Source organism: Haliotis asinina, chromosome 7 (genome assembly GCF_037392515.1).
Source record: "Haliotis asinina isolate JCU_RB_2024 chromosome 7, JCU_Hal_asi_v2, whole genome shotgun sequence".
Taxonomy (NCBI): Eukaryota; Metazoa; Mollusca; class Gastropoda; order Lepetellida; family Haliotidae; genus Haliotis; species Haliotis asinina.
Genome location: NC_090286.1, coordinates 20,929,978 through 20,957,673, shown reverse-complemented (window position 1 = coordinate 20,957,673; position 27,696 = coordinate 20,929,978). Strand labels below are relative to the sequence as shown.

General features: G+C 41.7%; 2 protein-coding genes across 2 annotated transcripts; both read right to left on the bottom strand.

The window, feature by feature from the left end:
- Positions 1-671: 671 nt before the first annotated feature.
- Positions 672-10,601, bottom strand: LOC137290619 (adenosine receptor A2b-like). Its single transcript, XM_067821683.1, has 2 exons — positions 9,782-10,601; positions 672-1,144 (listed from the first exon to the last, which is right to left on the bottom strand). Exons 1-2 carry the CDS (start codon positions 10,599-10,601, stop codon positions 672-674), a joined length of 1,293 nt encoding a protein of 430 aa, XP_067677784.1.
- Positions 10,602-15,542: 4,941 nt separating this feature from the next.
- LOC137291912 (nuclear pore complex protein DDB_G0274915-like) lies at positions 15,543-27,524 on the bottom strand. Its single transcript, XM_067823472.1, has 7 exons — positions 27,135-27,524; positions 26,425-26,562; positions 22,956-22,997; positions 19,051-19,243; positions 17,422-17,573; positions 17,029-17,120; positions 15,543-16,077 (listed from the first exon to the last, which is right to left on the bottom strand). Exons 1-7 carry the CDS (start codon positions 27,522-27,524, stop codon positions 15,543-15,545), a joined length of 1,542 nt encoding a protein of 513 aa, XP_067679573.1.
- Between the last annotated feature and the right edge of the window lie 172 nt (positions 27,525-27,696).

The following is a 27,696-nucleotide window of genomic DNA, read 5'->3' as shown; positions in this document are numbered from 1 at the left end:
TATAGAGTTTCTTTATGTCTGATTTTCCAAACCGTATGTCACCTCTTTGTATTTTTACTTGCTGGATGTATTCATAAATGCATGTTAAAACTCTTATGAAGAGAAATTATGGAGAGAAAACGTAATTGGAATGATATCTAAAATAGTATACACCTGCTGTGCAGCGTAATGATGGTTTATTCAAGTACAAATGGGCGCCAGTCAAATTACCCCAACTACAAAACGTCCCGGTAAATTTGGTTAAAATGCCTCAGATTTTGGCTCAAATTGCCCTAGGTTTGGTCATATTGCCCTAGGGCTAGTCTAAAATGCCCGTATTTGTTTAAAATGATTAAATATGGCATAAGTGCATTGGTTTTGTCAACTTCGATATTATTTGTGATAACTGTTCTATTAGTACACTGATAAGAGCAAATGTAATAATTGACCGAAATGGGTCAGTTTAAGCAAAAAGCCAGGTCATTTGACCAAATTTACTGGTTCATTGGGGCGATTTGGCTGGCGCCCCACAGTATTCTGTTATAAGGCAGGAATTGCAAAACTGCATAACAATAATAGGTATTTTTTTCTTGCTCCAATGGTACAACTTCAACATTAAAACAGCAGGCTTGCAGTCACTTGATCCCCTTGATGAACTGACAGTTCCTTGAACATGAGGAGGTCACTTCCGGTCACACCACACCAGGGAGCGTGAGCACCACATGCTTGTTGTACTGTTCCCTAGTCGTCCCACGACCTGTCCTAAACTCGACACTCTCAACACGTGTCAAGTGGAAACTTATGTTATTGTCACTTGTATTCTCCATGTGAATAACTTCTCTGCTATTGAGAGTGACCTGCTGGCTTCTGGGCCGCGATGGAGCTCGGGGCCTGTGCTCACTTCTCAGCCCGCAGGTCACCAAGTCCGAGTGTTCAACAGACATGCTACTGGATGACACACAGCACAGTAGACGATGTCCCAGCTTCCTGATGACATTCCTCAAGTCTTTGTTGAGGAGAATGAAGATGATTGGGTTCACGGAGCTGTTAGCGAAGGCCAGGAGCGTGGTCAACAGGTCAGCCAAATATGGCACGGGAATGTGCTCATTGTTAACTGACCAAAAGTTCAGGATCACATACGGCCCCCAACAGAGGAAGAACACACCTGGAAGAAGAAGAAGAAGTGTAACGAGACTGCCTGGTATGGTTTACATTATATCTTAAGATACTGTTCCAGTGTATAAATAATAGCTCCTTTACCTGAGATGCCTCGGTTTGTTGAGGTATTTTTTGTTTGTTGTTTAACACGACACGCAGCAGTGTTCAGATAAATACCCTTCAAAAAATAGGCAAACCCGAACTTTTAATTTGGATAGGAAGTGTAAACGTTAACAAACGTTTCAAGGACAGGCATATTATGAACGCACCACCATTTCCCTCTATTACCATCCCTAAAGACAACGCATGATATGCACATGCACAACGCAGTAGCACCATACACGTGCATGGGGTCCCGTTATTGAGTTTGACGTTTTTTAAGAGGGTCAATAAATCACTTAAAATATTAATTTTGACACTCATCTTGCATCACACATTGTAAGTGTTTGTTTCTAGTCGTTTGTTTTTAAATGAAAATCGTACACATGCAACTTACATGCAATACACCAATCATTTTTCAAAAGCGACTATATTCCAAAAAGCTATGGTTGTAAGGTAGTGCAAATGGTGATGCACTCTCAAAACATTCAGTATCATCATATCAACATCGATTGACTCCGATAAATCTCCTAAATGTTATAAATCGTAAATAAAAAAATGAAGTTCCCCTACCTTTTTTTAAGAGTATACGACGGGGCTGTATATAATCACGTCTGGACCAGACAATACCGTAGTTGACATTGGGAGCAAGGATTTTCACTGTACAGTGTTCCCAGAAATTATTGAGAAAATCTTTGTTTTTTTTCTAATGATGCTAAGAATGGAAAAAGGGCTTTCACTATGCACTAAGCATGCTAAATAAGGGAGACAACTCTTGAAGGCTTAGAAGGCAGCTCATTACGTCAAGAGTTATCTCCCTTGTCTGAGCAGACGGCTTCCTGTGTTGACATGGCAGAATTTACAGCAAGAGAGAAAAGAAAGCTCATTCTAGATGAGTTTGAAAGGGGTGAGGCTGATGCTAAAGTGTTAGCTTGTAGACATGGTATTCCTCTGTCTACAGTATACAGAACTTTGAAAAATATTCAAACAGGAACCGGGATAGAGCACAAAGCAGGGGCAGGTCGGCCTAGGAAATTCAGTGTTGTGGATCGCCGAAGACTTGGGCAGATTGTGAGTAGGGGCAAATTGAAAAGTGTTGAGAACATCAGAAATGAAATGATTAGCAGAGGAAGTCCTCAGGTATGCAATGAAACAGTTAGGCAGGAATTACAGAGACTTAATTGGGTGAAAAACATGGAATTCCCTCGCCGTTGATGAAAGATGCACAAAAGGAAAAACGTTTAAACTGGTGTTGGGCTCATGAAAATCAAGATTGGGATAATGTTTTCTTTTCGGATGAAAGTTCTGTTTGGCTTTTCCCTAATTGTGTGAATATTTGGACCAAAGATACTGTCAAACCTATCTACCAGCGACCAAAACATAGCCCGAAGTTTCACATGTGGGGTGGCATATCAGCTCGCGGAGTGACGCCATTGTGTGTTTTCCCGGGAAACTTGACAAAAGAAAGATACGTTGACATTCTAAATGGTCACCTTCTTCCGACAGCACAAACATTGTATGAAGATGATTGGATTTTCCAGCATGATAATGACCCAAAACACACTGCGCGCTACACAAAACAGTGGTTGTCGGGCGAAAATGTTCAAGTTTTAGACTGGCCCAGTTACAGCCCAGACCTAAACCCAATTGAGAATGTGTGGGGAGTAATGAAGGACAGAATAAACCAAAAGGGACTGAGAAATATTGAAGATATGAAGGCCGAGGTGGTCCAATATTGGGATACCCTGTCACACGATTACCTACAAACTTTGATGGGTAGTGTGCCTAGGCGTATTCAGGCATGCATTGCTGAGCGAGGAGGTCTAACAAAGTACTAAAACAAGACTGAGACTGTAAAAGGATGATGTTTTAACATGTTTATGTAAGTAAAACGCCAGAAGTTAATAAACGTAATGAGTTACATGACGCAACATGATTCTCAATAATTTCTGGGAATACTATAAGTCATCGAATGAGGCCTTGGGACCTTTTCTAAACCTTTAATCCGCACACAGCGATAACATGCAAGCAGTTCATTCACACATTCACACCACACGACTGTCTGTGAACATCTCACATTTTTGGTCCTGACATATTGGGTGAAACACATTCAAACCAAGTATAAAAATAGACATTTCCACTATTTTGATTATGTTCTCAATATTTCAACGATGTTAGATAACAATGGAAATAAGGAAACATTCGAAATGACAAAAATGAATTTGAATTTATGACAGAAATTGGGAGAAACTTTGAAGCATCTGAAAAAAATATTTGAAATATCGAGAAAATTTGCTATTATTTTTCCCACCGATGAGGCAGTAAACGAGATTCCCTACAAGTCTGTAATTCCTTCATGAACACACTGTTCCCACACAAAACTACATGATGTATTTGTCCCCAGCAAATAATGCTTGTAACAGGCGGCTAAGCTTCCAGCAGAAGTCCTCTACAGTGGTTGTACCAATGAAATGTTGGCTACTGGAAGATGCATTCCCAGGCACCTCAGGCATGTCAGATCGTGAGATGAAACATACACTTATGTCCTTAAACTAACGTTTCAGGTTGCGATATGTTTGGACGCCTCCTGTTTGCGTTAGGTAATCTCGTTCATGTTTATTGATCAGAATATCTCTCAATGTTTTGGATTCATGGATATAGTGTAATCGACTTGGCTATTTCAGTTCACCTGTAGGCTGATGTCAGTGGAGACCCTGAGGATCCAGGTTAGAATTGTTCTTCAGCAATACATGCTTGTCGCAAGAGGCGACTAACGGGATATGACTGTCAGCACTTGCTGACTTGGTTGACACGTGTCATTGTATCCCAATTGCGCAGATCGATGCTCAAGCTGTGGTCACAGGAATGTCTGGTCCAGACCGCCGCCATATAGGTGGAATATTGCTGAGTGCGGCGTTAAACAGCGGATGCACCAAACCTTCATGTCAGTGGATCTCGCGTAGAAATCTGAGGTTAGGCAGAATCTTATTCCAAATAAAGCAGTAAAGTTTAGATTTCAAGCCTAACTATTTTCTCAGTCATGGTTACTTATATCCCATGTGGAAACATGCGGCATCTACGCATCATGTACCTGTTTTACATCGGCTGGAACGGAATATAACAAGTGACTTTATCACTATCGATCGTAAACAAACACACAATCAATCAACTGACGGCAATGAAAGAAATTTTAAATAGATTAAGAAAGAAAATGTAGTAGCAATAGGTGTCACTGATGTCAAGCATGTCTGCCACCATCTATTGCTTCTAAATGTGACTCCCGCATGTTTGTAACATAAACCGATCGAAAAGATCCAAGATATAAAAGACATTTATGACAGACGTATATGGCCATTACCCTATTTGAGAGTGTACATTGTACATGCTGTCCCATCTCCCCACCTGATTTTGTACCTTTATCCAGGTGCCCCCTGGTTTTGTATGTGTTGTCCCAAGTGCCCCTGGTTTTGTGCGAGCTGTTCCGAGTGCCCCTGGTTTAAACGTATGGTCACAAATGCCCCTGGTTTTGTACATGTTGTCCAAGCGCCCTTTGGTTCTGTACGTGTTGTCCAGGTGCCCCCTCTGTTTGTACGTGCAGTCCAACTGTCCCTCTGTCATGTTTACGGAACACGTCCTTCCTCCTGATTACTCTCCTCCATAGAAGGTTCCATCTGGCAGCCTTCCCAGATCTCAGGTGTCATCGATGTTGGGCTTTGGTCACCACGTCTGTCACCCCAGTCAGTATTTGGATGGAAATTCAGTACTCCTTCTATGTCCCCTAAATTGCCTTCTGTTTAAAGTAATTGCAAACCCTTAACTTTCTATTTTGTAGTTAGATCAAAATTCAAAATTCCACGTGTATACTTATAAACGAATTGCTGGAAGGGACGTCTAAGCAAACGTAGACTCAGTATAACGAATGATACTGAATCTAAGACTAGTTGAAAGGACAGCCTCCAACACATGGCCCACAGGCAGCACAAGACGGATGGTGAGGCAGGGGATGGAGTCAGGATGGTGGTCAGTAACTACGACTTTACAGTACCTCGAGACTCACTACGCATATCTAACAAGTGGAACACAGCAGTGTATATTTGTGCACGTTAATATCACGCGCACCCGACAACCATTGGTGTTGATGTAAATATAGAGGAGTACAAGTGCCAAGCGTGCTGCTGCTGCATTGAAGCGGGAAAATCCATGAAGCTTCACTTGTGGAACAGCTTGCAGGGAAATGTGCAAACAGTTCCTCAACTTTAATATTTTAGTTGAGATATCTGGTTGTATTGATGAAGTGGGAGGCAGTGTGTTTATATGTTACATGTGTGACGCTGCAGACTATCTGGGGTGTTTATACCATGGGTTGATTGTAATCAACAATAGCACTGTAAACAAGAGCCCGTGCATGTATTGATCACAATAACCACGTACACGCACCTCTCCGAAGGGAACAGTGTAGAAACGGGTCGGGTACAATCAATGGCATCGGAGGAAATGTCTCGTATTATGCTTTTGATGAACTGTTCGCCTTCTTCGTTTGTGGGGGTTGGATGAGGTGGACTGTGGTTCTAGGATGGAGCTAGGTGTTTGAATGAGTTTAGTTTTACGTCGTGTTCAGCAAGATTTAAGCTTAATGACGTCCGTTTGTAAATACTCAAGTCAATCCAGTGATCAGCATCATGAGCATCGATCTGCGCAGTTAGGATACGACGACATGTGTCTGCCAAGTCAGCGAGTCTGAACACCCGATCACGTTAGTCGCCTCTTACGACAAGCATGGGTTACTGAAGATCGATGCAGACTGGATGTTCCCTGGTTAGAGCTGGGTGAGGTGGACTGTCGTTTTGGGTGGGGTGAGGAGGTTGGTGGTCTAGGGTGGCAGGTGAGGTGGACTGTCGTTTTGGGTGGGGTAAGGAGGTTAGTGCTCTCGGGTGGCAGGTGAGGTGGACTGTCGTTTTGGGTGGGGTGAGGAGGTTGGTGATCTAGGGTGGCAGGTGAGGTGGACTGTGGTTTTGGGTGGGGGTGATGAGGTTGGTGATCTAGGGTGGCAGGTGAGCTGTTCTGTGGTTTTGTGTGGGAGTGAGGAGGTTTGGAGTTGAGGGTGTTAGGTGAGTTGGGCTGTGGTTGCACGGTAGAGTTTTGGTGATGGTGTTAATATAGCTGCCCTTTGTTATATTTGCACAGTTGACATAATTGTTCTACGATCTAATTATGCAATTCAACCACTACAAGATACATATCAGTATCTTGCATTAATACGTCTGACACTACTGTCCTATGTTGTATTAATACAACTGACATAATTACTGCACTGGTTATAAGCGACCCATATCGTATTAACAAAACCTAATTAAGTTGACATAATTACCACATACATGGTGAGGCCAATGTCGGCTACAACAAAGCAACACAAAGAACCCTCCTCCCAACTCTTCGCGGTTATTTCCATTGGTATGCGGAATCGTCGGAGATCCATATTGTGTTCGATAGTAATTGTTGTGGAATATGATCACTCCATCAATACTGCCCGAAGCCGGGACGGAATAAATATTGGGTGTTTTCATTCGGTCCGGAGGACTATACCGCTTGGGAAGTAATTGACTGCATTAAAACCAAGGTGGCGCTACGGTCTTGATAATGGCTGGTAGTGGAAAGCAGGATCAATCGTTGTTCGATAGTGGTAAACAGGTTCCAGTAGATGTGGGGAACCCAAAACTATGGCAGATCTCATTAAATGCGAATGCTGCCTTTGTACGAATTTATGAAATATGAGCTTATGACTCTCTTTCCGTTTTATGAAATACTATCGTCAGTAATGTTGAACCGTTTCCGTTTTATGACGTGCTATCGGTTGCAGTGTGTAAATGTATTGTAGTGAAGAAAGGTTTCAATCAAAATATATTGTTCTTTCCAACCGCAAATCGAAAATACTTGTCCTGTCATAAATATTAATTAGAATGACGAAGCCAGTTTGGTATTATGTAATCCACATTAATCTGTAGAAAACATTCACTCAACTGTCGCATCCTAACATCTGCTAAATATAAGTTAACCGTTGAAAGTAATTCTAAATAACATGGTCATGTCTATCGTTTTGGAGTAAGTGAGTGAGTTTAGTTTTACACCGAACTCAGTAATATTCCAGCTATATGGCGGCGGTCTGTAAATAATCGAGTCTGGACTATACAATCCACTGATCAACTGCATGAGCATTGATCTGCGCAATTGGTGTTTATGAGTAAAGCAAGTCTATACCTGTTGTATACTCAAACCATTATTTACACCTAAAATGGAAGGTTTTGGCACCACAGGTAATACGAAACACATCTTCAAAATAGTGTTTATGTACCCAATACGCGAATTTGTTCTCATTTGTTTGAATACCCAATACGCGAATTTGTTCTCATTTGTTTGTATACCCAATACGCGAATTTGTTTTCATTTGTTTATATACCCAATACGCGAATTTGTTCTCATTTGTTTGTATACCCAATACGCGAATTTGTTCTCATTTGTTTGTATACCCAATACGCGAATTTGTTTTCATTTGTTTATATACCCAATACGCGAATTTGTTTTCATGTGTTTATATACCCAATCCGCGAATATGTTTTCATTTGTTTATATACCCAATACGCGAATTTGTTTTCATTTGTTTGTATACCCAATACGCGAATTTGTTTTCATTTGTTCATGTACCCAATACGCTAATTTGTTCTCATGTCATAATATTCCCATACCCATGTATGTATTCCGTAGCTATCTAATGGTCAGATACCAGCAGGTAGCATAACGTTGCTAAGGTACCCGGAAGTACGCTAATGGTTTTACGTTTCCAGAGTTACCAACACAGTGTGAAGGTAAACAATCATTTGCTATCTATCCATGGTAATCTCCAGCGAGAATACACCAACAATCAGTCAAGTGCCTCAACGTGCTCCCTGTTGGGACCGCGACATAGGACATCCACGTGAACTCTAACAGTGTACTTATTCACCCTTGTCGACATGATGGCCAGACCAACAGACCAATATATTTAAGTAACTGACCCCAATGACCATCGTACCTTTCATAATCGAAAATTAACGGCAGAAGCTTAGTCAAGTCCTACCAGAATTTGGAGATTTGTTGGTTATGGTTTCTCTCCACGTCAAGGCACTTCTCTCCATACCGGTCATATACGGATGTCATGTACATGATACCATCATTGTTATGCCGTAATGGCCAAATTTGGCTTACTCATAACTATCAGTTGAACAATAAATGGAGTGGACTTTCCTTGTGTCTCTTGCGATGAAGTGTTCACCATCAGTCATAGTCTGCTTGACATTTCAAATGCAAGGGATTCACATTATGAAGCGATTAATCTGAAAGGAGTGTTTTCCCATGTGAGCAGGCATCTCATTGTGAACTTGAGAAGGAAGTTGACCTGTATCATAAACTATAACCATGTAATGTAAACGACGAATTGCTTGTTTTTGAATTTGGGGCTTCGACATTTTCTGTTTGTATATATCAACGTAATTAATGCATGTGTTTAAAAATCATGTGGACTATCTACTTAAAATTTGTAAGAATGCAGTCTTGGTTTCGTCAGTATATGATTGCAATGATGCCCATGTGAGGCTCAACCCATATACAGACTCCGATGTGTTCCACCATGAAAGGTATTTGATATATGAAGTGTTTGCTATATGAATATCAAAATAATAGTGTAACCTAATCTAACACCGTCACACTAATTATTGCAGTAATGAATACTACCTTACTCCACTATATTTATCTATATTTAAATTACAACATATAGTTTAAGGACAGTGTTCGTGAAATATCGTTAAGGTTTGTTACCGTTACTGATTAACGAGGTTAGAAAAACCTCTGCTTGTAATGTAGGGATAGAAAGTGAATTTCATTTTACAATGATAGGTCGTTGTTACTATAAATTACGACATGGGGATGGGGGATGGGGTTTTTGGGGGCGCTCTGTTGCAAAACGTGGGGGTGCACACTTCACTTTTATCCGAGTTTCCATGGTTATTTAACAAAATTTCAGGACTAAAGGGGATATGCTCACCCCAGCTACCCTCCTCTGGATCCGCCTGTGATGGCTCTTGTACTGCAAGAAGTACGGCAACATGGACATAAAAGACTGAGTTAGGACAATTGATGTGTTTCAGTCGGTTATCTATGTTAAACTGAGAATGTTGGTGACCTAACACTACAATCCCAGCATTAGTCCTGACTGGTACAAGCAGCCACACACACGCACGTACATGCATGCTGCCAGAAGTGGCATGGCATCATCTCAGTTCCGGTGGTCTGATGCCTGGAAACGCTGAAGGAATGGTATCTCTTCTCCATATACGAACTATTGGAGATAATTTTTGGCGTCATCTGCTGTCATTTTGGTGAGAGATATTACTGAAGGTGGCGTAAAACTCAAGATACTCACTTACTATCAGACAACGTTTATTACCGTGGCTTTAATCGGAGGTTTGCTAAATTCAGTTCTTGATTTGTACTTGGGTAACTACGGTTAACTTACCTACAGCGATGAACACTTTTCTTACGGCTTTAACGTTCCTGGAAAACTTGGTGCTGAGGGGTGTTCTCTTGCTCTCAGTAGGCTGATGCCCTTCCACATTGAGGAACTGTTTGGGCGAGGGTTTCTCAAGTGTCCTCTGTAGAGAGTGGATCTTCTGTATTTGACTCCTAGCAATTTGAATGATTCTAATATAAGAGAAAAGCATGATAGTAAATGGCAGTGCCATGCCGAACACAATCAGGAATATGGTAAAGGAAACCTCTGAGATATATTCTGGGTTACATATTGGAACAGTCTGCGGCTGGAACCTGTAGTCTCCCCAGCCGAACAGGGGGCAACTTGCAATACACACACAAAAGCACCAGATGGCCAGTATCACGAGCGACACTCTTGTGTACGTCGCCTCTATAGGGTAGCGGAGGGGGTGACAGATGTTGAGGTACCGGTCAGCAGCTATCCCACACAACGAGAAGATGGAACACTGCATTAAAGTCATTGTAAGAAACGCTGTAAACTCGCAAACTGCGTTTGAGAGAGGCCAGGAGAGAGTCGCCGTGGACAGAATCCAGAAAGGAAGAACCAGAGTCCCCACTAGGATGTCAGTGACTGCCAGGTTGAGGATGAAGATGGAAGATGCTGACAACCTGGAAGACGTCTTGTAGACGGCGTAGCAGAGAAGAGCGTTCCCAGCCAGGCACGTGAAGATGAGGAAGGAGATGGCCACGATCTGAGAGGCAAGGGAATAGCTACTGGTGAAGTAGTCCGCATCATCACTCTTGGAACAAAACTGGAAATCTGTACTGCAGTTAACAACTGTCATTGTATGATTGTTGAGGCTTTCAGTTTTTCCTACACCGTTCTCCTGAGTCGAACTGAGGACATGTTGCTGAAATAATCACCCCCAACATCAATGTGTAACGCGTCTTACACGTCTCAGTGATAGGAACACAATGATACACCGGTTCAGCTGTTCTTCCGTTGACCAGCCCATTGAGAAATTAGTTTTACACTTTATGGTGTTTCTTTTCTACTCCTGCCGGAGACTTCACACAGCCTCTTGCGACCACCAGAGACACAGAAATCAGCTGTCCCTATAGCACACTTGTTTCTGTCTGCTGGGTAGGTCCAACCAATCCCACCCGTATAATTCCACCTGCATCCACACTGACTGTGGTCAGTTTGAACACAGTTGTTCCACAACGTTCCTCTCAGCGCCAATGTCACGAAACTCGACGTGTCAGCATGTTTATGTTATACAGGGTATCAAAGTCTACTGAATACTTTTCGATTGTTGAGATAAGTCCGTGTTTGCCACGCGACTGGGAAAATACTTCCCACTCGCTAACTCACGTCCAAACATACAGAAGTTGTGCATTGTGTGACCATTGATCTCCGCCCCACCAGTAGAGTCACAGATCGACTAAACGTTCCGTCACGCCGCCAGTGTTACCCTCGCCAGGTGTCATTACATATCGTCAGTTTGTTGCTGACGGCTATAGAGCACTTCACAATGCTTGATTTAATACAACTGAAGTAATTACGGGCTGCTTAGTGTGATTGATGTTGACGCAATTAACTTAATATTTCAGGGGGAAGTCAGATTGACGTGATATCAGCTTTAATCTGGCCTAGCCAGCCTAATTCAGTTTTCATAGCACATAATACCTCAGTCTGTTAAAACTGTATTAATACTCAAACTGTACAACAGTTTAAATATGAAGTGACAAACCTGACATGAGAAAAGATAGCCATATGCTTCGTGTACACATATGCCATTTAAGTGAAAATGTTTCTACGGTCATAGGAAACAAACTAGACGGAATGGAATGGCTAATGAAAAGTAACGTATGAATGGCAATGATAGCTATAAATATCGTGCAAACATCATGGTCGGAAAATGATTTTGAGAGGGACTCTTGCAAAACGTATGGTTTTTTTTAGTGTGTATTATGTCGAAGGCACACAACTTTATTGCGGTGTCAAAACAAATTCCATTGTCATTCCCTTCGGATTTTTCCAAACTAAAACTAAAAAGCATGTGGTTGCATTGATTGCTGATTGTTGAAGACAAATTACCTTGGGGCATCTAAATCTACAGCTTGAGCTACAGTCGATGATATATCCATCTGTATCGATCTTTACCACTCATGACGTCATGGAGGTATTGTTCAATCTGTATGCAAACGTTTGTTCTGTAATGGATGGAGGATGTACGTCACCAGGAATCTAAAGGGTAACTATAATAACATGACAGTTTAGTTTCAATCCGGACTATAGGAAATCTCAACTGTGAAGAGTCTACTTTCAAGAAGGGCTAAAGTACAGAGCAGCCCAACGTAAGAAAAACACAGAAAAATGGCAGCAGAGCTGGTACTTTACAAGTTAATGTGAATCGAATACATGTAGTTTGCTCAATATTGTGCGTTCCAAGTGCTGAAATGTCACTCAAGGAAAATGTGCTCTTAATCAAATCTACATTTTTTGTCCGTGTAATTCTTTGTTAGTGTAACTTGGAAAGGTGTCGACACTACTAGAAAGGTGTCCACACTACTAGAAAGGTGTCTATGCTACAAGCAATTTAAGGGCTCTGTGTTCAGGTTCATCAAAGAGGTCATGTCTGATAAGTGACTTGTGACTTGCGGAATGCCATGAGTTAAGGCCATGATCCACCACTAGCACACACCACGTGGGAAGGCCATGGTCCACCAGTAGCACACGCCATGAGGGAAGGCCATGGTCCACCGGCAGGTAGCATATGCCATGAGGGAAGGTCATGGTCCACCACTAGCACACAATATGAGGGAAGGCCATGGTCCACCGCTAGCACACACCACGAGTTAAGGCCATGGTCCAGCGGTAGCACACGACATGAGGGAAGGCCATGATCCACCGCTAGCACACACCACGAGTTAAGGCCATGGTCCAGCGGTAGCACACGACATGAGGGAAGGTCATGGTCCACCACTAGCACACAATATGAGGGAAGGCCGTGGTCCACCGCTAGCACACACCACGAGTTAAGGCCATGGTCCAGCGGTAGCACACGCCATGAGGGAAGGTCATGGTCCACCACTAGCACACAATATGAGGGAAGGCCATGGTCCACCGCTAGCACACACCACGAGTTAAGGCCATGGTCCAGCGGTAGCACACGCCATGAGGGAAGGTCGTGGTCCACCACTAGCACACGACATGAGGGAAGGTCATGGTCCACCGGCAGGTAGCATATGCCACGAGGGAAGGCCATGGTCCACCAGTAGCACACACTGTGAGGGAAGGTCATGGTCCACCGCTAGCACACACCACGAGTTAAGGCCATGGTCCCCCAGTAGCACATGCCATGAGTTAAGGCCATGGTCCACCACTAGCACACGCCATGAGGGAAGGCCATGGTCCACCGCTAGCACACGCCACGAGGGAATGCCATGGTCCACCACTAGCACACGCCATGAGGGAAGGCCATGGTCCACCGCTAGCACACGCCACGAGGGAATGCCATGGTCCCCCAGTAGCACAAGCCATGAGTTAAGGCCATGGTCCAGCGGTAGCACACGACATGAGGGAAGGCCATGGTCCACCAGTAGCACACACCATGAGGAATGACGTCATAGGGAGATCTACGTCCCCGATGTGGCTCGTGTCTCAGCTAGTTTGGGCGCAGTAGGTGGTCGCAGAAGATATTGATGTCATTACAGAGTCGCTATTGAAGCTTCGGAAGCATTGTTATCAGATTTGATCTGTTTGATTGTGCAACGTTACGCCTACATTATCTTATTGTTTCCTAACTGGCATCTTTTCTTCTGTATTGTTGGCCTGGCTTGTACTGTATACGTAAAACTACATTTCATATGGAATATGTAACTTTTGTAATCTACTTTTATAGGCAGTCTTGATCGATATAAACTTCCTTTATCAATATTGTCTATCGTTGCTTTCGTCATTTTGTAAAACAAATCACTACCAAATCAATATTGAATAATTATTATATATTAATTATATTTAAAAAAGTGGCAATAATATGATCACAATGCCCACATGGCAAAGCACCTAATAGGCGTGCATACTGTAAACATTCGTCTTGTTTTAATGAATCAACAAACAATGGGGGACCAACAAAAACAAAAATCATGATTCGAATTGCTGGGAGAAATCCAAAGTGGAGCAGCGCAATTTTGAAACAGCAAGGGAATGCATGATTTCCCCAATCCTCATTACCAGGAGGGTTTACTGTGGTGTGGAGTGCGCCAGAACTGGAACCTGAGATCAATGGATATAATCCATTGGTCAGACGAAAGTTGGGTCTTGTTGCATGTGGCCCACTGCCATCAGTGTGTCTGGAGACGTCATACGGCATATGATGAGCCGAGTGTCCCACAGTACCATTCAGTGGCTGTTCTGTCCTGGTCTTGGGATGTCTCATGTGACTTTGGACTGGATCTGATAACAGTCTGGGGTAGTCTATACGGGTAAAGGTGTTTGATAAAATATCCTCGATGCGTCAGTAAATCCCCACAACCTTGTACCATCTGTCATGGACACTTAGAAATGTCCTGCCACAAGCCCTGCCCTCATTTGAACACACGTGAGATCATTTGGGACGAAGAGGGAGAACCGGGAACCATTTCGTTCAAACCATGCTGGAAAGGGACCAAGTGCTTCATGAAGAGTGAAATAACGACGTCCCGTATCCATGGCCGGTGCATACACGAATTCATTGTGCTTCATAGCTGAACTCTGTTCCCGTATCATATGCGCAAATGCTGCATGTCACTTTGATGAAATATTATTGAAATGACTTCCAAATTTAATTTGTAAAGACACAATAATATTTCATCAGTTATTCAAGCATGCTAGCTATTAATCCCCGTGGAGAATAAATATTAATGGGGCTTAAATTTTACCCATGTGTATACATCAGTTCTAAATATTATGAATAATGTATCATTGATGGCACACTCGCTTCTTTTGCCTGTTTGGCTTTCATAACTGAAGTTTACCAGTAGCCAGTTTTCGACTTCATTGTGTTGATATCCTGATCATGTATGTAAATGAAGTGACTATTCCTGTTTACAGTCTGTTTGATGGGGCAGGGGCTAGTAACTAACTAATAGTACGTCCATGTGTAATGAATTACCACGTCTCAAGGACACCTTCATGTATCTAATGAAATCGTATGCTCGTCTATTCTGGTCCAGGCGTAAGAGACAGTACGTGTTCGATTCAAGTTAACATAGGGCTTTTATTCTATATTACAATATTTAAGAAATATACGTACAAAATGCACATGACACTTTATTCAGTTTGCAGCGATACAGTTGTTCTGTTACCAGATGCCACTTGTAGTACCCTTGCATGATCTATATACAACATGACGGCATGGAGCTAAGTACTCATGATGGATAAGGAAGTGGATGATTGGCGCTGGTGTAAAACTCATGGCGCCAAGTGTTATAAAGCTGAAGACAGTTCTGCTGTGAACACATATACCGTGATGTGAAGTTGTGCGTGCCTTGCGTCATGGTTATATATTCAACTACAAAACGTTACGTCACGTACATGTATAATGAACCCTAACACTGACCATATGAGATAAGGACAGTATAAACCCCTTTGCAAAATAGAAAATGCCTAGTTTGTAATCTAGCTTCTCGCCTTCATTCATTGGACTTTGTTGGTATTTATCTTAATCCATCTCCAATATCCGCTCAGTTTATTGATTATAGACTGAACTTCTTGTTTTGGATATTGTCAAAGTCAATGGTTAACCGAAATGTTTGTGCACAGTTTGAAGTAACAACCCTAGAGCAAGTAGCGGCAGAGATATCGCCGATGTTGTGGAATGGCTTGGTCTTGGGCATGACGTTGTAGTTGGTATGGGAGGAGGCTCTAGCGACCTTGACGTATCGGTTCCGAGAGTCGCCGTGAGTGGGGTGGTTGTCGCTGGAGGTAGTGTTATTGACGTAGTTATCTGCATCGTTGAAGAAGGTGTGGTTGTGGTGGTAGTAGTGGTAGTAGTTGTCGTCGTCGTCGTAGTAGTAGTAGTAGGAGTTGTAGTTGGTGTTGTCGTGGTGGTCGGCGTTGTTGTGGTTGTAGTGGTTGTAGTTGTTGTAGTGGTTGTAGTTGTGGTTGGGGTTGTAGTTGTGGTTGGGGTTGTAGTTGTGGTAGTTGTAGTTGTAGTGGTTGTAGTTGTCGTGGTAGTTGACGTAGACGGTGTGGTCGGTGGCCCACTCAGTCTATAGAGGACTGGTGACGTAACGTTGACCCAGTACACGGCAGTGGATTTAACAAAGGTGGCTCTGAAACAGCGTTATTATATGCCAATATATTCAACTGACCCTTACGTGTAGCATAAGGCACGACTCCGAGGTTTAGAAAGTAAGACCCGAGACGGATGAGTGGGGAGAAGTAACATCACGTGGCGCTCAAGGTCTTACTTCTCACCATGACCTTACTTTCCCAGCCATAACCTCTCAGTCATAACCTCGGAGGAGTCCTTATAACACATACAAACCATCAGTGATCGATAATTAGGTGATCGTGGAATGAAGCTATAAAACAGTAACTGAAGCGCTAGTAAAATCAATATAACGACAGTAGGCATAACTATGAATAGATAATTTAACACCGACATCTTTGTCTACACGTTGGCTTTGAAGTAGAACGTCCGTATATTAACCTGACAGAGGCGCTTCCTTTCCTACTAGGATGAACATTTACTCTTAAAACGTGATCCTTGACGGTATTGACTGATTTCAAACACTCATATATCATTTAAATTTGAATGTTGATGTCGGTATAGAGTTAGGAAAAAGTAAAACCGGGATAGAGGTCTACTTACAAAAAGTAAAACCGGGAAATAGGTCTTGCTTGCAAATAGTAAAACAGGGAAATAGGTATTGCTTGCAAAGAGTAAAACCGAGAAACAGGCCTTACTTACAAAAAGTAAAGGCTGGGAGCAAACAAAAACCTCAGATGCGGTTAGTCTGGGGAAAAATGCTATGTGGAAGCCATCGACAGAAGCTTCCCCCAGGTTTATATTAGTAGAGAGACAGAACCTTTGGTGTATACGGAGCTTTCTTGTGTAGTTAGTATGGTTGACGGGCAATATACTTGGATAACCTAATTTAACAAAAGGAAAAAGGAGAAAAAAGTCAAAAAGAATTATAATGGTTCTTTTCGAAGACACCTCAATTCCATACATGGATAGACCACAGTGTTACCTGACCTTGACCTTCCTGTGTTCGTACCTCATTATGACCTTGTGGTTAAAGTTGTCTGGTGGCGTCCATGACACAATCAGCCGGTCCTTCTCTATTCTGGAGGAATGACTCATTGCGGCCTGGGTGTAACCATACATATCGTCACATAATGTACTAGACAATTAATACTATCATGAACATATCGGAGGGATAAATATTTTTTACAAGGAATATTAAATACAGCGGTATGATTGTCATTATTTTTCAGAACCACAAACAAAGCTGGTAAGACAACATTCTTTGGTAACACAATATGCAATATAACTCCGACATGTGTGAGCGACAGAAACTGCAAACTATACACATGTTGTATGGTATGCATGATATTACGTCCGAATGGACAGCTGGAGTTCTATGCGCTTGTATAAAGTAGCTGCTCACCTTTGTACCAAAGCAGGTGATGATTTTTGCTGGTTTCTGCATTGGTACGATGCTGAATGTCCCGACTGGCACGGTGGTGTTGGGGCAGGTCAAGCATCTAGCCTGTAGTAGGAACCCACGGAATGTCGAAGACGATAGTGACTCCAGCGTAACTGCAACGTTTACACACAAAAACTACGTCGAGACAGCTTGACTTTATATAGGGACATTGTGCGTATGGTATTTAACTTACATTCGGAAGAAAAAATATTTTGCAGTACATTGCACATTAGCAACATTACTACTACTACTACCTCTTCTTCGTCGTCTACTGCTACTGTTGCTGCAAGTGGTCTACAACTATTGCTGCTTCTACTACCACTACTATACTACTACTACCACTGTTACTACTGCTGCTACCACCATCACCACCACTACTACCCCCATTACAACTACTGCTACCGATGCTATTGTGCTACTGTTACCACCACTGCTACTGATGCTAGTGTGCTACTGTTGCCACCACTGCTACTGATTCTAGTGTGCTACTGTTGCCATCACTGCTACTGATGCTAGTGTGCTACTGTTGCCACCACTGCTACTGATGCTAGTGTGCTACTGTTGCCACCACTGCTACTGATGCTAGTGTGCTACTGTTGCCACCACTGCTACTGATGCTAGTGTGCTACTGTTGCCACCACTGCTACTGATGCTAGTGTGCTACTGTTGCCACCACTGCTACTGATGCTAGTGTGCTACTGTTGCCATCACTGCTACTGATGCTAGTGTGCTACTGTTGCCATCACTGCTACTGATGCTAGTGTGCTACTGTTACCACCACTGCTACTGATGCTAGTGTGCTACTGTTACCACCACTGCTACTGATGCTAGTGTGCTACTGTTGCCATCACTGCTACTGATGCTAGTGTGCTACTGTTGCCATCACTGCTACTGATGCTAGTGTGCTACTGTTGCCATCACTGCTACTGATGCTAGTGTGCTACTGTTGCCACCACTGCTACTGATGCTAGTGTGCTACTGTTGCCACCACTGCTACTGATGCTAGTGTGCTACTGTTACCACCACTGCTACTGATGCTAGTATGCTACTGTTGCCACCACTGCTACTGATGCTAGTGTGCTACTGTTGCCACCACTGCTACTGATGCTAGTGTGCTACTGTTGCCACCACTGCTACTGATGCTAGTGTGCTACTGTTGCCACCACTGCTACTGATGCTAGTGTGCTACTGTTGCCACCACTGCTACTGATGCTAGTGTGCTACTGTTGCCACCACTGCTACTGATGCTAGTGTGCTACTGTTGCCACCACTGCTACTGATGCTAGTGTGCTACTGTTTCCACCACTGCTACTGATGCTAGTGTGCTACTGTTGCCATCACTGCTACTGATGCTAGTGTGCTACTGTTACCACCACTGCTACTGATGCTAGTGTGCTACTATTACCACTACTGCTACTAGTGTGCTACTGTTACTACCACTGCTACTGATGCTAGTATGCTACTGTTGTTGTTGCTCCTACTTGCAATAGAACTATAACTGTTTCTATTACTGCTACTACTTCTTAAACTGTAGACATATACACTACTCTGTACCTCTGGATGTTACTACCAGTGCTACCTTCCACCTACCGTTAAGCTTGTACCCATCGTAGAAACCCGGATAGCTCAATGTTAGCCTGTAGGGAGGAGTGGACGTCTGGATGGATCCAGGATGACCCGTGGGCTCCATGGATCCACATGACTGAGAGCTGGCTCCAAATGGAAAGCTGACAGTAGTGGGAGCGTGGATCCACAGCGCACAGAGTACGATAAAAATCATCCTCTGAAATATGTAGCTTTCGTCTGAAAATATCCTCTATGTTTTTTCAAAGTGTAACAATGTTCACGTTAGAGTAGTCTAGTGATTGGAACGTCAACACATCGATTCCCCAGAAAACGATGTCAAGCCCGTTGTAATTATTGGAATATTACTAAATACGACCTAAAACCATATTCACTCACCCTTTTTGTGTACAATGAACCATATCAGTGCCACATTATCTAAAGGAATATCACCTTAGGTACAATATACTTAGATATACGTACATTATAACCAGTCTTCAAAATGAGAAACGCATGATTTTGTGGTGATTTTGAGAATATTTGCCTCCTGTACCTGCGGCACAAGCGATACAAATATACCATTTAAATTCCCTCGGATTAGAAGCGTTTGAAAAATATTCGCCAAATCATCACCAATAAAATATGCAAAACAAAATGCACGTGCAAGCAAGTGGAACAGCAAGCGGTATCGACCACTATAAAAGGCAAACGTTGTATTGAATTTTGTCAATCGTTTTTGCTTGGAAAAGAGGAAGTCATCATGCCACAACTGCGTGGCGCCAAACGAAACATCACCACCTTGAAGCTGGGGAGTCGCAGTCTGCAGTTGAGGTGGTGTCGTAGAGTCCGGGACTGGAGCGTTAGAAACTGGAGGCGAGTCGAGTTCAGTGATGAAATACAATTTCGCCTTCGCGATTACAATTCGTCTTCACGGAATGGAAGAAAGCAGTTTGCCCCTAAATGCTGACTCGGGGAGGAAAGTGCTATTGTGAGGGGTGCAATATCCAGTATACAAAGATCTGATTTAGTGTTACTTAAGGGCAAACACAGGCTGGAGTTGTGTTGGCGAACTCTTGCTTGATAAACCTTTCACTCATTGCAGTAAAGAAGCTACTATCTATAGAGGATTTCCTTCACATTTACCACGTCAAAATGCCTCACGAAATATTTAGACCATTGTTTACTAAACATACTTGTAGATTTTCTGGATGTTCAAATCATTTTGGCTGTTGACTTTAACGTCTAAACAGGTCTATAGACATATCATATAGTATGCGATGCTGCCAGTGATGATATGTCAGGTTTTCATGACAGGTACTATGCTGGTATGTTTAAGTGTCCGGGAAAGTCGAGAGATACATGCGTTCATGTGTTTGGGAAACAGCGTATTAATCTATGAAGTTACTGGATGGAATGATAACACAGATACGATAAGATTAGATATGCCCGTGAGGGAATTTGACTTAATGAGAATTTGAATGAGAATAATCACACAGATAACAGATAAATGCATAAAAACGAGACCATCATTACATACAAATGTACAACAACATGAATATGGAGAACATTAACGAATATTCCACAAAGAAATTGATAATGATACAGAAGACATTCTATAATGACTGGCTTTGCATGTCGGTACATTATACCGACGGCCAGAGTGCCAAAGTTCAATTCTTTTGTAAAATATGAGAGGGGTCAGTTATGATTTTTGTAGCTAAATTCAGAGCCTTTCCTCCATAAAGTTTATCTATTCTCTTAAGACAAATTAGTAATTTTCTCTCTTTCTATTTCTTTCTATTTTTGAGAGAAAAGCATACGTATCAGTCGACTACTTCGACGTCTCAACAGAAATGTCCTACTTGGTTTGGTTTTCTTATTTACATATTCAACGAGTCGTACAACGTAACTATCTCATGTAATCTGAACTCAAAAGGAGAAGTGGAGGTCAGATTTAAATGGCTTTTTTGAATGATGATTCTCATAACGAGTCCTTAAAAATAGCATTTCAGAGTTTTCACAACATTTTGAGTGCCGAAACAATGACTGCGATAATTCAGTATGGTGCTAATGGGTATAGTTAAAGGTAATATTAATAGTAAGTACACGCACCAGGGGTTGATCCATAATGTAATGCAGAAAATAAACCAAACGCTTGCTTGATAAATGTAACCGCAATAAACATTTTGCAGCATTGTGATCGGAGGTGCAGTTTCACGTTCGAAAGTCTAAAGTATCAGTACCATCCATACTTGTTCCACATTGAAAATACAACTTTAAAGCTCTGATGTCACTGATTACATAAAGAGATTACATGTGCGCATGGACCTGGTGCTACCATAACACAGTTGGGTAAATGAGGAGATACTGTTTTAATTCTATATCCTCATACTCTTTTAACACTATTTTCAGTTGTGGTGGCTGGATGTGTCATCAAACAGTTTTATATTTCCCCTCCACAAGAAGTGAAGTATCCATGATATTTATAGCTGTGGGGATATGACTCTCATGGAGACGTGTGGCAGGGTATGTACTCAGGTTCTACATAACATGCTGAAACAGTTTGTTGAATTGTACGACAAACTTCATGAATGTTAGGCAGGTTACTTGATAGCCTGCGTTACTGTTGACAGTATGTTTATGACGCTCTCTCTAGTTCACAAGATAAACTGTCCTGCAGTTTTCCAGAAGGCCTTCGATTCGATTAAAAGGGACATTTTAGGGGTTGTTCTTCTCTCATGGGAAGACCTTTGTTTGTATAAAGGATATTTCTTCCAAAACATTATCATCGGTTCTCATTTCAAAAACAGTATCGTATGTTAAATGTGTTTGTGGTGTTAGACACGGTTCCATTAGAAGCTACCATTTGCTTCACTATTCTTTAAGCAGGTAGAGAATGATATCAAACAGTTTGGAGGTAGAGGAATCATTCATTGTTCACCAGAGTTTAAGGGAATATTTCCTCATACTACAAAGGAAAATAGTTTCTTTACAAACATTCTATAGCAAATGGGGGTTTACGAAATACTTTGAACAAATCAAAGTGTTGGTAGTCAGAAACAGGGAAATTAACGTAGTGAAGTGAAAGCTGGTCGACACACCCCTCCTGGTTTCTACATTTTATAGCTATTGTCTTTTCTAATAGATTATTGTTGGTTGATAGCTGTCCAGGCATTGGTGTCCAAAGCTAGTAAAACCCTGATTCCTATAAAACAGCGTTGCTATTAACTGAGCAATATTTCGCCTAAAGTTTCGCTCAGAATGTTTGACCTTCAACATTGAACCTATTACTATATTACCAAGGGGGTGGGGGTGGGGGGTAGGGGTGGGGGTGGGGGTGGGGTGTGTGTGTGTGTGGGGGGGGGGGGGTGGGTGGGGGGAGGAGGAGAGAGAATTGCTTGTTCATTATGTAATTTGCTGCGATTGAAAATTAAATTCCTTACGTACTGATATGCCCCGTGTATTCACATGTTCGTTCAAACTGTTTCCATTTTCCACTGTACATATCAATACTTATTCAAGGATCTGCGATGAAATACATATCAACAATACATATTAACAGCATCATTAAAGACGCCGATCTTCATAACTATAATATTTGCCGTATTACAGTTTTTCCAAAATACCTTCATTGTATAAGTTGTACGTGAGTCCGAGCCATAGAGGTCAAATAACATGAATAAGATTGTTATTACTTTCATAAAATATACTAGATTGTGAGAATTCACTAGTGGCTGTATATCGGAGATGTAAGCCATAGGGGCACCAGGGGGAAAATATATCATTTCAAAACTAGAAGCAATGCTGAAAGTCTTTTGTTAAGAATTATCAATAAGGTTGGGTGAGTTTAGAATCCAACTTCAGAGAATAATGTGCAAAAGTATAAACAATCTGTTCATAAATATACTTTCTTTTCACTGTAGCCACCTTACCTTGCTCTGTCGATACCTGAACCAAACCCCATGGCTTGGAAACTACCAGACATCAGATCTTGCAACACTGATTCCTGTCAATGTTTATGGACCAGCATAGCCCATGCATACAAAGCACTTAAAACAATATTACTGTTTGGAGTGGAAGCAGGGAACTCAAGTTAACTTCATTTCATATTCAGCTGACACTGGTCCTCGCTGATTGATAACATGCCCGTGTGTTCGTGTGAAATATAGTGCTGTTTTATAAGTGTGCACTATGTTTTATTATGCAGTTAGTTAGATTTATATGGTGTATTAGCCCTTACTGACGTTGATGCATGCTGCTGAATACAGAGCTACAAGGGGATATCAGCTGAGTCATTAGTTAAAACTGTATATTCAGCAAATATTACATTCAGAGGAAATATTCAGAGAATATTACAGTATATTTTGAAATTCAACCATGGAGGACTGTGTACAGTTACGTATCTAACTCCCAAGGCAAATGTAATGGGGAACGTTATTTAAAAATTCTGAAGTAATGTATCACGAATATAAGTTGAATCAGTCTGAAATATTGCTCACACCCTTTTTACCTTTTCAAATCTTAAAAATTATCTCTGGGGTTCACACGATTGAGTAAATACTCATATATACCACTGGGTAGAGCTACTTAGGTAGGTTGATATATACGTTAATTCACAAACATGGCCGATGAGTGGATAAAGTCAGCAAGCCATAAAGCTGAGTGATTGTGGACAAGACTAGAATAGCGTCCCAGCACTCATTTGAGAGACACCAACCATCTGTTGTAGGACGAGCAGAAGATTTGTAAAATGCCTTTGCATTATAAAACTAAAACATGATCTACGTGAAAGTTGACCAACATGTCTTAAGGGGCCGTTCATAATTTATGGCTATGTGTGTGTGTGTGTGTGTGTGTGTGTGTGTGTGTGTGTGTGTGTGTGTGTGTGTGTGTGTGTGTGTGTGTGTGTGTGTGTGTGTGTGTGTGTGTGTGTGTGTGTGTGTGTGTGTGTGTGTGTGTGTGTGTGTGTGTGTGTACAACATGTATACAAAGTTAGTGAACTTACCCCCAACACACACACACACACTTGCTCCCCAGAACAAAATGGGTGACCCATCATCAACCCCCAGCCATTAATTATGAACGATCCCTAGAGGTGTTACATGCCCGACACACTGCGACGAAGTTAAACAGTATATGCAAATATGGATACCTACATTTGAGGGGTGTGTCGTATATTGATTCATATAGCGATTCTGCAGCATCGGCTATCCGAGACTGGCGACATTATTATGCGTGGACAAGCGGAAGCTGACTTATTTATTGAATTCTGTGTGAACCCCATATAAGGTAGAATACTTATCATTGAATATCTAAGTATCGAGGTTAACACAAGGTAAGTCATTTTTATGTATATAAATGTATACATATTTACTTGATTAATTCCTGTAAATTTTCGTTATCTGATTTAGAAGGTTTGTTACGTGGATAGACAGTTAGATCAGTTTTCATGGTGACATTATCGACGCATTTTTGTCTCCTAAACAAACCCGTCGATGGTCAACGATTTTTCATTCGTTATTGTTCCGGTAACCATCGTGATTTATGCTTTTCATATTGTTTATTTTGAATATATCGTAACCAGTCAATAATTTTTATTTACCGTATTGTTTACATGTGATTTTTTGTACCAAATAATATATACTGCATAAGGTAGATCGTTCTCGTTATGACTGAACACAAATATTTCAAGATAGGTTTAATGTAAATATATTCATATTTTTAGCAATTTTTATGCACGAGTGATAAAGTTTCTGTTTTTTCGAAAACAGCATATTTGATGATAATGTAGTCAATGATAATGGTTAGTAGATAATGATTGATGTAAGTATGTCAGTACATGTCATGTGTAAATTAGTGATTCCTCATTTTGCAATACCAAAAAAAGAGTTGTGTTTGTTGCACAGATGATGTCTGTGAGTCAATATTCCGTGTACATACTCTTCCTCCAACTCTACGTCACTGCGGGGTTTCCATTCGGAGCGAGTCCTCAGGCCTGTGGTCACATGAAACCTGTAGGACATCCGGGAGTGGAAAATACTACTCCAGCTCCTTACAGGGTGCTTGTCAGTCACAAGAACTACTACGATGGGCACTATCTCAATGGTTAGACAGGAAACATATTTATATTGTATATATTCTGCAATGAATAATGCGTATCAAACAAAACTTCACGTATTTCCAGAACACAAGTGAGCGCCAAAGATGAATTGTAATGTTAGTTCTAAATCTTTAGCATACAGGGATCGATATAGTTCACGTATAGCCTTGGTCAGGAGTGAAGACTAAAGGCATCAGTGATAGTACGATATACCGAGTTGATTATTACGTCACGAAACATTAACTCAGTATTTTCTTTCTGTAACTGTACCACCATGTCTGTAGATGTAGATGTACCATCATGTCTGTAGATGAACATGTACCACCATGTCTGTAGATACACCATCATGTCTGTAGATGTACCACCATGTCTGTAGATGTAGATGTACCACCATGTCTGTAGATGAAGATGTACCACCATGTCTGTAGATGTAGATGTACCACCATGTCTGTATATGAAGATGTACCACCATGTCTGTAGATGTAGATGTACCACCATGTCTGTATATGAAGATGTACCACCATGTCTGTAGATGTAGATGTATCACCATGTCTATAGATGTGCCACCATGTCTGTTGGTGTAGATGTACCACCATGTCTGTCCATGTAGATGTACCACCATGTCTGTAGATGTAGATGTATCACCATGTCTATAGATGTGCCACCATGTCTGTTGGTGTAGATGTATCACCATGTCTGTAGATGTAGATGTATCACCATGTTTGTAGATGTACCACTATGTCTGTAGATGAAGATGTACCACCGTGTCTGTCCATGTAGATGCATCACCATGTCTGTAGATGAAGATGTACCACCGTGTCTGTAGATGAAGATGTACCACCATGTCTGTAGATGAAGATGTATCACCATGTTTGTAGATGTACCACTATGTCTGTAGATGAAGATGTACCACCGTGTCTGTCCATGTAGATGTACCACCATGTCTGTTGATGTAGATGTATCACCATGTTTGTAGATGTACCACTATGTCTGTAGATGAAGATGTACCACCGTGTCTGTCCATGTAGATGTACCACCATGTCTGTAGATGTAGATGTATCACCATGTTGTAGATGTACCACCATGTCTGTAGATGAAGATGTACCACCGTGTCTGTCCATGTAGATGTACCACCATGTCTGTAGATGTAGATGTATCACCATGTTTGTAGATGTACCACTATGTCTGTAAATGTAGATGTACCACCATATCTATAGATTAAGATGTACCACCATGTCTGTAGATGAAGAATTACCACCATGTCTGTAGATGAAGGTTTACCGCCATGTCTGTAGATGTACCACCGTGTCTGTAGATGAAGATGTACCACCATGTCTGTAGATGAAGGTGTACCACCGTGTCTGTAGATGAAGATGTACCACCATGTCTGTAAATGTAGGTGTACCACCGTCTCTGTAGATGAAGATGTACCACCATGTCTGTAGATGAAAATGTACCTTCATGTCTGTAAATGTAGATGTACCACCATGTCTGTAGATGTAGATGTACTGCCATGTCTGTATATGAAGATGTACCGCCATGCCTGTATATGAAGATGTACCACCATGTCTGTAGATGTAGATGTACCACCATGTCTATAGATGTGCCACCATGTCTGTGGGTGTAGATGTACCACCATGTCTGTCCATGTAGATGTACCACCATGTCTGTAGATGTAGATGCATCGCCATGTCTGTAGATCTAGGTGTACCACCATGTCTGTCCATGTAGATGTACCACCATGTCTGTAGATGTAGATGTAGCACCATGTCTGTAAATGTAGGTGTAACAGCATGTCTGTATGTGTAGATTTACCACCATGTCTGTAGATGAAGATGTATCACCATGTCTGTAGATGTACCATCATGTCTGTAAATGTAGATGTACCACCATGTCTGTAAATGTAGGCGTACCACCATGTCTGTAGATGTACCATTATGTTTGTAAATGTAGATGTACCACCATATCTATAGATTAAGATGTACCACCATGTCTGTAGATGAAGAATTACCACCATGTCTGTAGATGAAGGTTTACCGCCATGTCTGTAGATGTACCACCGTGTCTGTAGATGAAGATGTACCACCATGTCTGTAGATGAAGGTGCACGACCATGTCTGTAGATGTAGATGTACCACCATGTCTGTAAATGTAGGTGTACCACCGTGTCTGTAGATGAAGATGTACCACCATGTCTGTAAATGTAGGTGTACCACCGTCTCTGTAGATGAAGATGTACCACCATGTCTGTAGATGAAGATGTACCTTCATGTCTGTAAATGTAGATGTACCACCATGTCTGTAGATGTAGATGTACTGCCATGTCTGTATATGAAGATGTACCACCATGTCTGTAGATGAACATGTACCACCATGTCTGTAGATGTAGATGTACCGCCATGTCTGTAGATGAAGATGTACCACCATGTCTGTAGATGTAGATGTATCACCATGTCTATAGATGTAGATGTACCACCATGTCTGTATATGAAGATGTACCACCATGTCTGTAGATGTAGATGTATCACCATGTCTATAGATGTAGATGTACCACCATGTCTGTATATGAAGAT